Raw genomic sequence first — 16,874 nt, 5'->3', positions numbered from 1 at the left:
TATGAGTGTGAGTGTGTCACTGTGTGTGTAGGCTATGAGTGTGTCACTGTGTGTGTAGGCTATGAGTGTGAGTGTGTCACTGTGTGTGTAGGCTATGAGTGTGTCACTGTGTGTGTAGGCTATGAGTGTGTCACTGTGTGTGTAGGCTATGAGTGTGAGTGTGTCACTGTGTGTAGGCTATGAGTGTGAGTGTGTCACTGTGTGTGTAGGCTATGAGTGTGAGTGTGTCACTGTGTGTGTAGGCTATGAGTGTGTCACTGTGTGTGTAGGCTATGAGTGTGTCACTGTGTGTGTAGGCTATGAGTGTGTCACTGTGTGTGTAGGCTATGAGTGTGAGTGTGTCACTGTGTGTGTAGGCTGTGAGTGTGTCACTGTGTGTGTAGGCTATGAGTGTGTCACTGAGTGTGTAGGCTATGAGTGTGTCACTGAGTGTGTAGGCTATGAGTGTGAGTGTGTCACTGTGTGTGTAGGCTGTGAGTGTGTCACTGTGTGTAGTCTATGAGTGTGTCACTGTGTGTAGGCTATGAGTGTGTCACTGTGTGTGTAGGCTATGAGTGTGAGTGTGTCACTGTGTGTAGGCTATGAGTGTGTCACTGTGTGTGTAGGCTATGAGTGTGTCACTGTGTGTGTAGGCTATGAGTGTGTCACTGTGTGTGTAGGCTATGAGTGTGAGTGTGTCACTGTGTGTGTAGGCTATGAGTGTGTCACTGAGTGTGTAGGCTATGAGTGTGTCACTGTGTGTGTAGGCTATGAGTGTGTCACTGTGTGTGTAGGCTATCAGTGTGAGTGTGTCACTGTGTGTGTAGGCTATGAGTGTGTCACTGTGTGTGTAGGCTATGAGTGTGTCACTGAGTGTGTAGGCTATGAGTGTGTCACTGTGTGTGTAGGCTATGAGTGTGAGTGTGTCACTGTGTGTGTAGGCTATGAGTGTGTCACTGTGTGTGTAGGCTATGAGTGTGAGTGTGTCACTGTGTGTGTAGGCTATGAGTGTGTCACTGTGTGTGTAGGCTATGAGTGTGTCACTGTGTGTGTAGGCTATGAGTGTGTCACTGTGTGTGTGTAGGCTATGAGTGTGTCACTGTGTGTGTAGGCTATGAGTGTGTCACTGTGTGTGTAGGCTATGAGTGTGAGTGTGTCACTGTGTGTGTAGGCTATGAGTGTGTCACTGTGTGTGTAGGCTATGAGTGTGAGTGTGTCACTGTGTGTGTAGGCTATGAGTGTGAGTGTGTGACTGTGTGTGTAGGCTATGAGTGTGACACTGTGTGTGTAGGCTATGAGTGTGAGTGTGTCACTGTGTGTGTAGGCTATGAGTGTGTCACTGTGTGTAGGCTATGAGTGTGTCACTGTGTGTGTAGGCTATGAGTGTGTCACTGTGTGTGTAGGCTATGAGTGTGAGTGTGTCACTGTGTGTGTAGGCTATGAGTGTGAGTGTGTCACTGTGTGTGTAGGCTGTGAGTGTGTCACTGTGTGTAGGCTATGAGTGTGTCACTGTGTGTGTAGGCTATGAGTGTGTCACTGTGTGTGTAGGCTATGAGTGTGAGTGTGTCACTGTGTGTGTAGGCTATGAGTGTGTTACTGTGTGTGTAGGCTATGAGTGTGAGTGTGTCACTGTGTGTGTAGGCTATGAGTGTGTCACTGTGTGTAGGCTATGAGTGTGAGTGTGTCACTGTGTGTGTAGGCTATGAGTGTGTCACTGTGTGTGTAGGCTATGAGTGTGTCACTGTGTGTGTAGGCTATGAGTGTGTCACTGTGTGTGTAGGCTATGAGTGTGTCACTGTGTGTGTAGGCTGTGAGTGTGTCACTGTGTGTAGGCTATGAGTGTGTCACTGTGTGTGTAGGCTATGAGTGTGTCACTGTGTGTGTAGGCTATGAGTGTGAGTGTGTCACTGAGTGTGTAGGCTATGAGTGTGTCACTGAGTGTAGGCTATGAGTGTGAGTGTGTCACTGTGTGTGCAGGCTATGAGTGTGTCACTGTGTGTGCAGGCTATGAGTGTGAGTGTGTCACTGTGTGTGTAGGCTATGAGTGTGTCACTGTGTGTGTAGGCTATGAGTGTGTCACTGTGTGTGTAGGCTATGAGTGTGTCACTGTGTGTAGGCTATGAGTGTGTCACTGTGTGTGTAGGCTATGAGTGTGAGTGTGTCAGTGAGTGTGTAGGCTATGAGTGTGAGTGTGTCACTGTGTGTGTAGGCTATGAGTGTGTCACTGTGTGTGTAGGCTATGAGTGTGTCACTGTGTCACTGTGTGTAGGCTATGAGTGTGTCACAGTGTGTGCAGGCTATGAGTGTGTCACTGTGTGCAGGCTATGAGTGTGTCACTGTGTGTGTAGGCTATGAGTGTGAGTGTGTCACTGTGTGTAGGCTATGAGTGTGAGTGTGTCAGAGAGTGTGTAGGCTATGAGTGTGAGTGTGTCACTGTGTGTGTAGGCTATGAGTGTGAGTGTGTCACTGTGTGTGTAGGCTATGAGTGTGTCACTGTGTGTGTAGGCTATGAGTGTGTCACTGTGTGTAGGCTATGAGTGTGTCACTGTGTGTAGGCTATGAGTGTGTCACTGTGTGTGTAGGCTATGAGTGTGTCACTGTGTGTGTAGGCTATGAGTGTGTCACTGTGTGTGTAGGCTATGAGTGTGTCACTGTGTGTGTAGGCTATGAGTGTGTCACTGTGTCTGTAGGCTATGAGTGTGTCACTGTGTGTGTAGGCTATGAGTGTGAGTGTGTCAATGTGTGTGTAGGCTATGAGTGTGTCACTGTGTGTGTAGGCTATGAGTGTGAGTGTGTCACTGTGTGTGTAGGCTATGAGTGTGTCACTGTGTGTGTAGGCTATGAGTGTGTCACTGTGTGTGTATGCTATGAGTGTGTCACTGTGTGTGTAGGCTATGGGTGTGAGTGTGTCACTGTGTGTGTAGGCTATGAGTGTGTGTCACTGTGTGTGCAGGCTATGAGTGTGTCACTGTGTGTGTAGGCTATGAGTGTGTGTCACTGTGTGTGTAGGCTATGAGTGTGTCACTGTGTGTAGGCTATGAGTGTGTCACTGTGTGTGTAGGCTATGAGTGTGAATGTGTCACTGTGTGTAGGCTATGAGTGTGTCACTGTGTGTGTAGGCTATGAGTGTGAGTGTGTCACTGTGTGTGTAGGCTATGAGTGTGTCACTGTGTGTGTAGGCTATGAGTGTGAGTGTGTCACTGTGTGTAGGCTATGAGTGTGTCACTGTGTGTGTAGGCTATGAGTGTGAGTGTGTCACTATGTGTGTAGGCTATGAGTGTGTCACTGTGTGTGTAGGCTATGAGTGTGTCACTGTGTGTGTAGGCTATGAGTGTGAGTGTGTCACTGTGTGTGTAGGCTATGAGTGTGTCACTGTGTGTGTAGGCTATGAGTGTGTCACTGTGTGTGTAGGCTATGAGTGTGTCACTGTGTGTGTAGGCTATGAGTGTGAGTGTGTCACTGTGTGTGTAGGCTATGAGTGTGAGTGTGTCACTGTGTGTGTAGGCTATGAGTGTGTCACTGTGTGTAGGCTATGAGTGTGTCACTGTGTGTGTAGGCTATGAGTGTGTCACTGTGTGTGTAGGCTATGAGTGTGTCACTGTGTGTGTAGGCTATGAGTGTGAGTGTGTCACTGTGTGTGTAGGCTATGAGTGTGTCACTGTGTGTGTAGGCTATGAGAGTGAGTGTGTCACTGTGTGTGTAGGCTATGAGTGTGTCACTGTGTGTGTAGGCTATGAGTGTGAGTGTGTCACTGTGTGTGTAGGCTATGAGTGTGTCACTGTGTGTGTAGGCTATGAGTGTGTCACTGTGTGTGTAGGCTATGAGTGTGTCACTGTGTGTGTAGGCTATGAGTGTGTCACTGTGTGTGTAGGCTATGAGTGTGAGTGTGTCACTGTGTGTGTAGGCTATGAGTGTGTCACTGTGTGTGTAGGCTATGAGTGTGTCACTGTGTGTGTAGGCTATGAGTGTGTCACTGTGTGTGCAGGCTATGAGTGTGTCACTGTGTGTGTAGGCTATGAGTGTGTCACTGTGTGTGTAGGCTATGAGTGTGAGTGTGTCACTGTGTGTGTAGGCTATGAGTGTGTCACTGTGTGTGTACGCTATGAGTGTGTTACTGTGTGTGTAGGCTATGAGTGTGTCACTGTGTGTGTAGGCTATGAGTGTGTCACTGTGTGTGTGTAGGCTATGAGTGTGTCACTGTGTGTGTAGGCTATGAGTGTGTCACTGTGTGTGTAGGCTATGAGTGTGTCACTGTGTGTGTAGGCTGTGAGTGTGAGTGTGTCACTGTGTGTGTAGGCTATGAGTGTGTCACTGTGTGTGTGTAGGCTATGAGTGTGTCACTGTGTGTGTAGGCTATGAGTGTGAGTGTGTCACTGTGTGTGTAGGCTATGAGTGTGTCACTGTGTGTGTAGGCTATGAGTGTGAGTGTGTCACTGTGTGTGTAGGCTATGAGTGTGAGTGTGTCACTGTGTGTGTAGGCTATGAGTGTGTCACTGAGTGTGTAGGCTATGAGTGTGTCACTGTGTGTGTAGGCTATGAGTGTGTCACTGTGTCACTGTGTGTGTAGGCTATGAGTGTGTCACTGTGTGTGCAGGCTATGAGTGTGTCACTGTGTGTGTAGGCTATGAGTGTGAGTGTGTCACTGTGTGTGTAGGCTATGAGTGTGTCACTGTGTGTGTAGGCTATGAGTGTGAGTGTGTCACTGTGTGTGTAGGCTATGAGTGTGTCACTGTGTGTGTAGGCTATGAGTGTGTCACTGTGTGTGTAGGCTATGAGTGTGAGTGTGTCACTGTGTGTGTAGGCTATGAGTGTGAGTGTGTCACTGTGTGTGTAGGCTATGAGTGTGAGTGTGTCAATGTGTGTGTAGGCTATGAGTGTGTCACTGTGTGTGTAGGCTATGAGTGTGAGTGTGTCACTGTGTGTGTAGGCTATGAGTGTGTCACTGTGTGTGTGTCACTGTGTGTGTAGGCTATGAGTGTGTCACTGTGTGTGTAGGCTATGAGTGTGTCACTGTGTGTGTAGGCTATGAGTGTGTCACTGTGTGTGTATGCTATGAGTGTGTCACTGTGTGTGTAGGCTATGAGTGTGAGTGTGTCACTGTGTGTAGGCTATGAGTGTGTCACTGTGTGTGTAGGCTATGAGTGTGAGTGTGTCACTGTGTGTAGGCTATGAGTGTGTCACTGTGTGTGTAGGCTATGAGTGTGTCACTGTGTGTGTAGGCTATGAGTGTGTCACTGTGTGTGTAGGCTATGAGTGTGTCACTGAGTGTGTAGGCTATGAGTGTGAGTGTGTCACTGTGTGTGTAGGCTATGAGTGTGTCACTGTGTGTGCAGGCTATGAGTGTGTCACTGTGTGTAGGCTATGAGTGTGTCACTGTGTGTGTAGGCTATGAGTGTGTCACTGTGTGTGTAGGCTATGAGTGTGTCACTGTGTGTGTAGGCTATGAGTGTGTCACTGTGTGTGTAGGCTATGAGTGTGTCACTGTGTGTGTAGGCTATGAGTGTGAGTGTGTCACTGTGTGTGTAGGCTATGAGTGTGTCACTGTGTGTGTAGGCTATGAGTGTGAGTGTGTCACTGTGTGTGTAGGCTATGAGTGTGAGTGTGTCACTGTGTGTAGGCTATGAGTGTGTCACTGTGTGTGTAGGCTATGAGTGTGTCACTGTGTGTGTAGGCTATGAGTGTGTCACTGTGTGTGTAGGCTATGAGTGTGTCACTGTGTGTGTAGGCTATGAGTGTGTCACTGTGTGTGTAGGCTATGAGTGTGTCACTGTGTGTGTATGCTATGAGTGTGTCACTGTGTGTGTAGGCTATGAGTGTGAGTGTGTCACTGTGTGTGTAGGCTATGAGTGTGAGTGTGTCACTGTGTGTGTAGGCTATGAGTGTGTCACTGTGTGTGTATGCTATGAGTGTGTCACTGAGTGTGTAGGCTATGAGTGTGAGTGTGTCACTGTGTGTAGGCTATGAGTGTGTCACTGTGTGTGTAGGCTATGAGTGTGTCACTGTGTGTAGGCTATGAGTGTGTCACTGTGTGTGTAGGCTATGAGTGTGTCACTGTGTGTGTAGGCTATGAGTGTGTCACTGTGTGTGTAGGCTATGAGTGTGTCACTGTGTGTGTAGGCTATGAGTGTGTCACTGTGTGTGTAGGCTATGAGTGTGAGTGTGTCACTGTGTGTGTGTCACTGTGTCACTGTGTGTGTCACTGTGTCACTGTGTGTGTCACTGTGTGTGTCACTGTGTGTGTGTGTCACTGTGTCACTGTGTGTGTCACTGTGTGTGTCACTGTGTCACTGTGTCACTGTGTGTGTGTCACTGTGTGTCACTGTGTGTGTCACTGTGTGTGTCACTGTGTGTGTGTCACTGTGTGTGTCACTGTGTGTGTCACTGTGTGTGTGTCACTCTGTGTGTGTGTCACTGTGTGTGTGTGTCACTGTGTGCGTGTGTCACTGAGTGTGTTACTGTGTCACTGTGTAACTGTGTGTGTCACTGTGTGTGTGTGTCACTGTGTGTGTGTCACTGTGTGTGTCACTGTGTGTGTGTCACTGTCTGTGTCACTGTGTGTGTGTGTCACTGTGTGTGTGTCACTGTGTGTGTGTCACTGTGTCACTGTGTGTGTGTCACTGTGTGTGTCACTGTGTGTGTGTGTGTCACTGTGTGTGTGTGTCACTGTGTCACTGTGTGTGTGTGTCACTGTGTGTGTGTGTCACTGTGTCACTGTGTGTGTCACTGTGTGTCACTGTGTGTGTGTGTCACTGTGTGTGTCACTGTGTGTCACTGTGTGTGTGTGTCACTATGTGTGTGTCACTGTGTGTGTGTCACTGTGTGTGTGTGCCACTGTGTGTGTCACTGTGTGTGTCACTGTGTGTGTGTCAATGTGTCACTGTGTGTGTCACTGTGTGTGTGTGTGTCACTGTGTGTGTGTCACTGTGTATGTCACTGTGTGTGTGTGACTGTGTGTGTCACTGTGTCACTGTGTGTGTGACTGTATGTGTGTGTCACTGTGTGTCTGTCTGTGTGTGTGTCACTGTGTGTGTGTGTCACTGTGACTGTGTCACTGTGTGTGTGTGTCACTGTGTGTGTCACTGTGTGTCACTGTGACTGTGTCACTGTGTGTCACTGTGACTGTGTCACTGTGTGTGTCACTGTGACTGTGTCACTGTGTGTGTCACTGTGACTGTGTCACTGTGTGTGTCACTGTGTGTCAATGTGTGTGTGTCACTGTGTCACTGTGACTGTGTCACTGTGTGTGTCACTGTGACTGTGTCACTGTGTGTGTCACTGTGTGTGTGTCACTGTGTGTCACTGTGTGTGTCACTGTGTGTGTCACTGTTTGTGTGTGTGTGTCACACTCTGTGACTGTGTCACTGTGTGTGTTGTCACCTCAACAACGCCGTATTTGGGGGTGAAGACAGTGATCATAGCAGCACTGTCCAGCATGAAGGACACCTTGTAGCTGTGGTGAGTGGTGACACCCAGCTCCTACACACACTCACACACAGTCACACAGTCACACACAGTCACACAGTCACACACAGTCACACACAGTCACACACAGACACACACACACACAGCAGCACTGTCCAGCATGAAGGACACCTTGTAGCTGTGGTGAGTGGTGACACCCAGCTCCTACACACACTCACACAGTCACACACAGTCACACAGTCACACACAGTCACACACAGTCACACACACAGCAGCGCTGTCCAGCATGAAGGACACCTTGTAGCTGTGGTGAGTGGTGACACCCAGCTCCTACACACACTCACACAGTCACACACACACACAGTCACACACACAGACAGACACACACACAGTCACACACACAGTCACACACAGTCACACACACAGACACACACACACACAGTCACTCACACACACACAGACACACACACAGTCACACACACACACACAGACACACACAGTCTCACACACACACAGTGTCACAGACACACACAGACACACACACAGTCACACACACACACAGACACACACACAGTCACACACACACACAGACACACAGACACACACACAGTCACACACACACACACAGACACACACACAGTCACACACACAGACACACACAGTCTCACACACACACAGTGTCACAGACACACACAGACACACACACAGTCACACACACACAGACACACACACAGTCACACACACACACACAGACACACACACATGACATGATGATGATGTTTGTGATGATGATGTTTGTGATGATGATGATGGTGTTTGTGATGATGATGATGATGATGGTGATTGGTGTTTGTGATGATGATGATTGTGTTTGTGATGATGATTGTGTTTGTGATGATGATGATGGTGATTGTGATTGTGATTATGATGATGATGTTGTTTGTGATGATGATGATGGTGTTTGTGATGATGATTGTGTTTGTGATGATGATTGTGTTTGTGATGATGATTGTGTTTGTAATGATGATGATGATGGTGATTGTGATTATGATGATGATGATGGTGTTTGTGATGATGATGATGTTGTTTGTGATGATGATGATGATGGTGTTTGTGATGATGGTGTTTGTGATGATGGTTGTGGCGATGATGATGGTGATTGTGATGATGATTGTGTTTGTGATGATGATCATGATGATTGTGATGATGATGATGGTGTTTGTGATGATGGTGTTTGTGATGATGATGGTGGTGATGATGATGGTGTTTGTGATGATGGTGTTTGTGATGATGATGGTGGTGATGATGGTGTTTGTGATGATGGTGTTTGTGATGATGATGGTGGTGGTGATGATGGTGATTGTGATGATGGTTGTGGTGATGATGTCTAACCTTCATCTTGGCTTCAATCCACTTCATGCTGGTGGCAGCTACACACACACATACATACACACACATACACATATACACAGACACATGCATACACACACACATACATACACACACACATACATACACAAACACACACATACACAAACACACACATACATACATACACACATACAGACACACACACATAATACACATATACACACACACATACATACACATATACACAGACACACACACATACATACACATATACATACATACACACACACATACACAGACACATACATGCATACACACATACACACACACATACATACACACACATACACACACACATACAGACACACACACATACACACATACACACACATACATACACACACATACACACACAGACATACACACACGCAGACACACACACACATATACATACACACACATACACACACACATACACACACACACAGACACACACACATACACACACACAGACACACTCACATACATGCACACGCACATACACACACACACACATACACACACACAGACACACATACAAACACATACACAAACATACACACACATACACACATACATACACACATACATACACACAGATACACAGACACACACACACAGAGACACACAGAGAGACACAGACAGAGACCCACAGACACACACATACAGAGAGACACACAGAGAGACCCACAGACATACATACATACACAGAGACACACGGAGACACACGGAGAGACACAGAGACACGGAGACAGAGACAGACGGAGACACGGAGAGACATGGAGACACACAGACATGGGGTTAGAGGCAGAGGGAGTGGGTGGGTGAGTTGGTGGGTGAGTGGGTTGATGAGAGGGTGGGTGAGTGGGTGGGTGAGTGGGTGGGTGAGTGGGTGGGTGGGTGAGTGAGTGGATGAGTGGGTGAGTGGGTGGGTGAGTGGGTGGGTGAGTGAGTGGGCGGGTGAGTGGGTGGGTGAGTGAGCGGGTGGGTGAGTGCGTGGATGGGTGAGCGGGTGGGTGAGTGAGTGGATGAGTGACTGAGTGAGTGTGTGAGTGAGTGAGCGGGTGAGTGTGTGAGTGTATGAGTGAGTGTATGAGTGAGTGAGTGTGTGAGTGTATGAGTGAGTGAGTGTATGAGTGAGTGAGTGTATGAGTGAGTGTATGAGTGTATGAGTGAGTGTATGAGTGAGTGAGTGTATGAGTGAGTGTATGAGTGAGTGTATGAGTGACTGAGTGAGTGTATGAGTGAGTGTATGAGTGAGTGAGTGTATGAGTGAGTGAGTGTATGAGTGAGTGTATGAGTGAGTGAGTGTATGAGTGAGTGAGTGTATGAGTGAGTGACTGAGTGAGTGAGTAAGTGTATGAGTGAGTGAGTGAGTCAGCTACTCACACCAGATGGCGATGTCGTAGTGAGTGTATGAGTGAGTGAGTGTATAAGTGAGTGTATGAGTGTATGAGTGAGTGTATGAGTGAGTGAGTGAGCTACTCACACCAGATGGCGATGTCGTAGTGAGTGTATGAGTGAGTGTATGAGTGAGTGAGTGTATGAGTGAGTGTATGAGTGAGTGAGTGAGTGTATGAGTGAGTGTATGAGTGAGTGTATGAGTGAGTGAGTGTATGAGTGAGTGTATGAGTGAGTGTATGAGTGAGTGTATGAGTGAGTGTATGAGTGAGTGTATGAGTGAGTGAGTGTATGAGTGAGTGTATGAGTGAGTGTATGAGTGAGTGAGTGTATGAGTGAGTGTATGAGTGAGTGTATGAGTGAGTGAGTGAGTGTATGAGTGAGTGTATGAGTGAGTGTGTGAGTGAGTGAGTGAGTGTATGAGTGAGTGAGTGAGTGTGTGAGTGTATGAGTGAGTGAGTGTATGAGTGAGTGAGTGAGTGTATGAGTGAGTGTATGAGTGAGTGTATGAGTGAGTGAGTGTATGAGTGAGTGTATGAGTGAGTGAGTGAGTGTATGAGTGAGTGTATGAGTGAGTGTATGAGTGAGTGTATGAGTGAGTGTATGAGTGAGTGAGTGTATGAGTGAGTGTATGAGTGAGTGTATGAGTGAGTGAGTGTATGAGTGAGTGAGTGTATGAGTGAGTGAGTGTATGAGTGAGTGAGTGTATGAGTGAGTGAGTGTATGAGTGAGTGTATGAGTGAGTGTATGAGGGTATGAGTGAGTGAGTGAGTGTATGAGTGAGTGAGTGAGTGTATGAGTGAGTGTATGAGTGAGTGTATGAGTGAGTGTATGAGTGAGTGAGTGTATGAGTGAGTGAGTGTATGAGTGAGTGTATGAGTGAGTGAGTGTATGAGTGAGTGAGTGTATGAGTGAGTGACTGAGTGAGTGAGTGAGCTACTCACACCAGATGGCGATGTCGTAGTGAGTGTACGCGTCCGTGAGAAACTCGTGCAGGAAGGGTCGCATCAGCTCCTGGCCGCTTTCAGCACACGACTTGTGGTCTACACACAGCACACTCACCACTCACTCACCACTCACTCACCACTCACTCACCACTCACTCACCACTCACTCACCACTCACTCACCACTCACTCACCACTCACTCACCACTCACTCATACACTCACTCACCACTCACTCACCACTCACTCACCACTCACTCACCACTCACTCACTCACCACTCACTCACCACTCACACACTCACTAATACACTCACTCACTCATACACTCACTCATACACTCACTCACTCATACACTCACTCACTCATACACTCACTCATACACTCACTCATACACTCACTCATACACTCACTCACTCATACACTCACTCACTCATACACTCACTCACTCATACACTCACTCACTCACTCATACACTCACTCATACACTCACTCACTCATACACTCACTCACCACTCACTCACCACTCACTCACCACTCACTCACTCATACACTCACTCACTAATACACTCACTCACTCATACACTCACTCACTCATACACTCACTCACCACTCACCACTCACTCACCACTCACTCACCACTCACTCACCACTCACTCACCACTCACCCACCCACTCACTCACCACTCACTCACCACTCACTCACTCACTCATACACTTACTCATACACTCACTCACTCACCACTCACTCACCACTCACTCACTCACCACTCACTCACCACTCACTCATACACTCACTCACCACTCACTCACCACTCACTCACCACTCACACACCACTCACTCACCACTCACTCACCACTCACTCACCACTCACTCATACACTCACTCACCACTCACTCATACACTCACTCACCACTCACTCATATACTCACTCACCACTCACTCACCACTCACTCATACACTCACTCATACACTCACTCACCACTCACTCATACACTCACTCACCACTCACTCATACACTCACTCACTCATACACTCACTCACTCATACACTCACTCATACACTCACTCATACACTCACTCACTCATACACTCACTCACTCATACACTCACTCACTCACCACTCACTCACTCACTCACCACTCACTCATACACTCACTCACCACTCACTCACCACTCACTCACCACTCACTCACCACTCACTCACACACTCACTCACCACTCACTCACCACTCACTCACCACTCACTCACCACTCACTCACCACTCACTCACCACTCACTCATACACTCACTCACTCACTCATACACTCACTCACTCACACACTCACTCACTCACCCACCCACTCACCCACCCACTCACTCACCCACCCACTCACCCACTCACCCACCCACCCACCCACTCACCCACCCACCCACTCACTCACTCACCCACCCACTCACCCACCCACCCACCAACTCACCCACTCACTCACTCACCCACCCACTCACTCACCCACTCACTCACTCACTCACTCACCCACACACTCACTCACCCACCCACTCACTCACTCACCCACTCACCACTCACTCACCCACTCACTCACTCACCCACTCACCCACCCACTCACTCACCCACTCACTCACTCACCCACCAGTGGTGGTGGTTGTGTTAGTAGCGGTGTTTGTCTGAGTGATTGTGGCTGTTGTGGTTGTGGTGGTGGCGGTGGCTGTTGTGTTAGTGGTTGTGGTTGTTGTGTTAGTGGTTGTGGTGGTTGTGTTAGTGGTTGTGGTGGTGGTAGTGGCTGTTGTGTTAGCGGCTGTGGTGGTGGTGGTGCTGGTGGTGGTTGTTGTGTTAGTGGTTGTTGTGTTAGTGGTTGTTGTGTTAGCGGTTGTGGTGGTTGTTGTGTTAGTGGTTGTGGTGTTGGTAGTGGCTGTTGTGTTAGTGGTGTTGGTAGTGGCTGTTGTGTTAGTGGTGTTGGTAGTGGCTGTTGTGTTAGTGGTTGTTGTGTTAGTGGTTGTGGTTGTTGTGTTAGCGGTTGTGGTGGTTGTTGTGTTAGTGGTTGTGGTTGTTGTGTTAGCGGTTGTGGTGGTTGTTGTGTTAGTGGTTGTGGTTGTTGTGTTAGCGGTTGTGGTGGTTGTTGTGTTAGTGGTTGTGGTTGTTGTTGTGTTGGTGGTTGTTGTGTTAGTGGTTGTTGTGTTAGTGGTTGTGGTTGTTGTGTTAGTGGTTGTGGTTGTTGTGTTGGTGGTTATGGTTTTTGTGTTAGCGGCTGTGGTGGTTGTTGTGTTGGTGGTTGTGGTTGTTGTGTTAGCGGTTGTGGTGGTTGTTGTGTTGGTGGTTGTGGTTGTTGTTGTGTTGGTGGTTGTGGTTGTTGTGTTAGTGGTTGTTGTGTTAGTGGTTGTGGTTGTTGTGTTGGTGGTTGTGGTTGTTGTGTTAGCAGTTGTGGTGGTTGTTGTGTTGGTGGTTGTGGTTGTTGTGTTAGCGGTTGTGGTTCTTGTGTTAGCGGCTGTGGTGGTTGTGTTAGTGGTTGTGGTAGTGGCTGTTGTGTTGGTGGTTGTGGTTGTTGTGTTAGCGGTTGTGGTGGTTGTTGTGTTAGCGGTTGTGGTGGTGGTGTTGGTGGTGCTGGTAGTGGTTGTTGTGTTAGTGGTGCTGGTGGTGGTTGTAGTTGTTGTGTTAGCGGCTGTGGTGGTAGTTGTTGTGTTAGCGGCTGTGGTGTTGGTGGTGGTGCTGGTGGTGCTGGTGGTGGTGGTGCTGGTAGTGGTTGTTGTGTTAGTGTTGGTGGTGGTGTTGGTGGTGGTGGTGCTGGTAGTGGTTGTTGTGTTAGTGTTGGTGGTTGTGGTGGTGGTGGTGCTGGTGGTGCTGGTGTTGGTGGTGCTGGTGGTGTTAGTGGTTGTGGTCCTGGTGGTGTTGGTGGTGCTGGTGGTGTTAGTGGTGCTGGTAGTGGTTGTTGTGTTAGTGGTTGTGGTGGTGTTGGTGGTGTTGGTGGTGCTGGTGTTGGTGGTGGTGTTGGTGTTGGTGGTGGTGCTGGTGGTGCTGCTGGTGGTGGTGGTGGTGCTGGTAGTGGTTGTTGTGTTAGTGTTGGTGGTGCTGGTGGTGCTGGTGGTGCTGGTGCTGGTGTTGGTGGTACTGGTGTTGGTGGTGCTGGTGGTGTTAGTAGTTGTGGTGGTGGTGGTGTTGGTGGTGCTGGTAGTGGTTGTGGTGGTGTTGGTGGTGTTGGTGGTGCTGGTGGTGCTGGTGGTGGTTGTTGTGTTAGCGGCTGTGGTGGTGGTGGTGCTGGTTGTGGTTGTTGTGTTAGCGGCTGTGGCTGTTGTTGTGTTAGCGGCTGTGGTAGTGGTTGTTGTGTTAGCGGCTGTGGTGCTGGTGGTGGTGGTGTTGGTGGTGCTGGTAGTGGTTGTTGTGTTAGTGTTGGTGGTGCTGGTGTTGGTGGTGGTGGTGCTGGTGGTGCTGGTGGTGTTAGTGGTGGTGGTGGTGCTGGTGGTGTTGCTGGTGGTGCTGGTGATGGTGGTGGTGTTGGTGGTGGTGCTGGTGGTGTTGGTGGTGGTGGTGTTGGTGGTGTTGGTGGTGGTGGTGGTGTTGGTGGTGGTGCTGGTGCTGGTGGTGCTGGTGGTGTTAGTGGTTGTGTTGGTGGTGGTGCTGGTGGTGCTGGTGGTGCTGGTGGTGTTGGTGGTGCTGGTAGTGGTTGTTGTGTTAGTGTTGGTGGTGTTGGTGGTGCTGGTGTTGCTGGTGGTGCTGGTGGTTGTTGTGTTAGTGGTTGTGGTGGTGTTGGTGGTGGTGGTGTTGGTGGTGTTGCTGGTGGTGGTGGTGGTGGTGTTGGTGGTGTTGGTGTTGGTGGTGTTGGTGGTGTTGGTGGTGTTGGTGGTGGTTGTGTTGGTGGTGGTGGTGTTGGTGGTGGTGAGCGTGGTGTTGGTGTTGGTGGTGTTGGTGGTGGTGTTGGTGTTGGTGGTGTTGGTGGTGGTGTTGGTGTTGGTGGTGTTGGTGGTGGTGGTGGTGTTGGTGGTGGCGGTGGTGCTGGTGGTGGTGCTGGTGGTGCTGGTGGTGTTAGTGGTTGTTGTGTTAGTGGTTGTTGTGTTAGTGGTTGTGTTGCTGGTGTTGTTGGTGGTGCTGGTGCTTACCAAACAGAGTGTAGTCAACATCCAAGACAAGCAGCTTTTTGTTTGGTCGTGGTGGCTGCATGAGAGACAAGTGGTAGTGCCTCACCCTCCTCACCACCTTACGCACGTTCTCCTCACTAGCTCACCACCACAACAACAACCACAACAACAACAGTGGTGAGTGGTGAGTGTTGGTGGTGAGTGTACAGGCTGCATGAGAGACAAGTGGTAGTGCCTCACCCTACTCACCACCTTACGCACGTTCTCCTCACTAGCTCACCACCACAACAACAACCACAACAACAACAGTGGTGAGTGGTGGTGAGTGGTGAGTGTTGGTGGTGAGTGTACAGGCTGCATGAGAGACAAGTGGTAGTGCCTCACCCTACTCACCACCTTACACACGTTCTCCTCACTAGCTCACCACCACAACAACAACAACAACCACAACAACAACAACAATATCAGTGGTGAGTGGTGAGTGTACAGGCTGCATGAGAGACAAGTGGTAGTGCCTCACCCTACTCACCACCTTACGCACGTTCTCCTCACTAGCTCACCACCACAACCACAACAACAACAACCACAACAACAACAGTGGTGAGTGTTGGTGGTGAGTGGTGAGTGTTGGTGGTGAGTGTACAGGCTGCATGAGAGACAAGTGGTAGTGCCTCACCCTCCTCACCACCTTACGCACGTTCTCCTCACTAGCTCACCACAACAACAACAACAACACAACAACCACAACAACAACAACATCAGTGGTGAGTGGTGAGCGTTGGTGGTGAGTGTACAGGCTGCATGAGAGACAAGTGGTAGTGCCTCACCCTACTCACCACCTTACGCACGTTCTCCTCACTAGCTCACCACCACAACAACAACAACAACCACAATATCAGTGGTGAGTGGTGAGCGTGGTGGTGAGTGGTGGTGGTGAGTGTACAGGCTGCATGAGAGACAAGTGGTAGTGCCTCACCCTCCTCACCACCTTACGCACGTTCTCCTCACTAGCTCACCACCACCACAACAACAACAACCACAACAACAACAGTGGTGAGTGTTGGTGGTGAGTGGTGAGTGTTGGTGGTGAGTGTACAGGCTGCATGAGAGACAAGTGGTAGTGCCTCACCCTCCTCACCACCTTACGCACGTTCTCCTCACTAGCTCACCACCACCGCAACAACCACAACAACAGTGGTGAGTGGTGGTGAGTGGTGAGTGTTGGTGGTGAGTGTACAGGCTGCATGAGAGACAAGTGGTAGTGCCTCACCCTCCTCACCACCTTACGCACGTTCTCCTCACCAGCTCACCACAACAACAACAACACAACAACCACAACAACAACAGTGGTGAGTGGTGGTGATGGTGGTGGTGGTGAGTGTTGGTGGTGAGTGTACAGGCTGCATGAGAGACAAGTGGTAGTGCCTCACCCTCCTCACCACCTTACACACGTTCTCCTCACTAGCTCACCACCACAACAACAACAACAACATCAGTGGTGAGTGGTGAGTGTTGGTGGTGAGTGTACAGGCTGCATGAGAGACAAGTGGTAGTGCCTCACCCTACTCACCACCTTACGCACGTTCTCCTCACTAGCTCACCACAACAACAACAACCACAACAACAACAGTGGTGAGTGGTGGTGAGTGGT

At 49.2% G+C, this 16,874-nt stretch overlaps 1 protein-coding gene across 2 annotated transcripts in view; it reads right to left on the bottom strand.

The window, feature by feature from the left end:
• Positions 1-16,563, bottom strand: part of UBLCP1 (ubiquitin like domain containing CTD phosphatase 1) — a 33,940-nt gene extending 17,377 nt beyond the window's left edge. The window contains exons 1-4 of one of the 2 annotated variants that reach the window (XM_076063758.1): positions 15,245-16,563; positions 11,157-11,255; positions 8,794-8,831; positions 7,357-7,455 (exon numbers count right to left, since the gene is read on the bottom strand). In XM_076063758.1, the coding sequence (XP_075919873.1) occupies positions 7,357-7,455; positions 8,794-8,831; positions 11,157-11,255; positions 15,245-15,305 (297 nt within the window). In that variant the 5' untranslated portion in view covers positions 15,306-16,563. Of the gene's footprint in view, positions 1-7,356; positions 7,456-8,793; positions 8,832-10,200; positions 10,979-11,156; positions 11,256-15,244 lie in introns of those variants that run through there. The other variant, XM_076063757.1, reaches the window with a different exon arrangement.
• Positions 16,564-16,874: the final 311 nt, after the last annotated feature.

Source organism: Petromyzon marinus, unplaced genomic scaffold (genome assembly GCF_048934315.1).
Source record: "Petromyzon marinus isolate PM22_M1 ecotype Great Lakes invasive population unplaced genomic scaffold, UKy_Petmar_22M1.pri1.0 PM_Scaffold_182, whole genome shotgun sequence".
NCBI classification, from domain to species: domain Eukaryota; kingdom Metazoa; phylum Chordata; class Hyperoartia; order Petromyzontiformes; family Petromyzontidae; genus Petromyzon; species Petromyzon marinus.
Note: the sequence above shows the minus strand (reverse complement) of the source record. Positions and strands in the feature narration are given on the sequence as shown.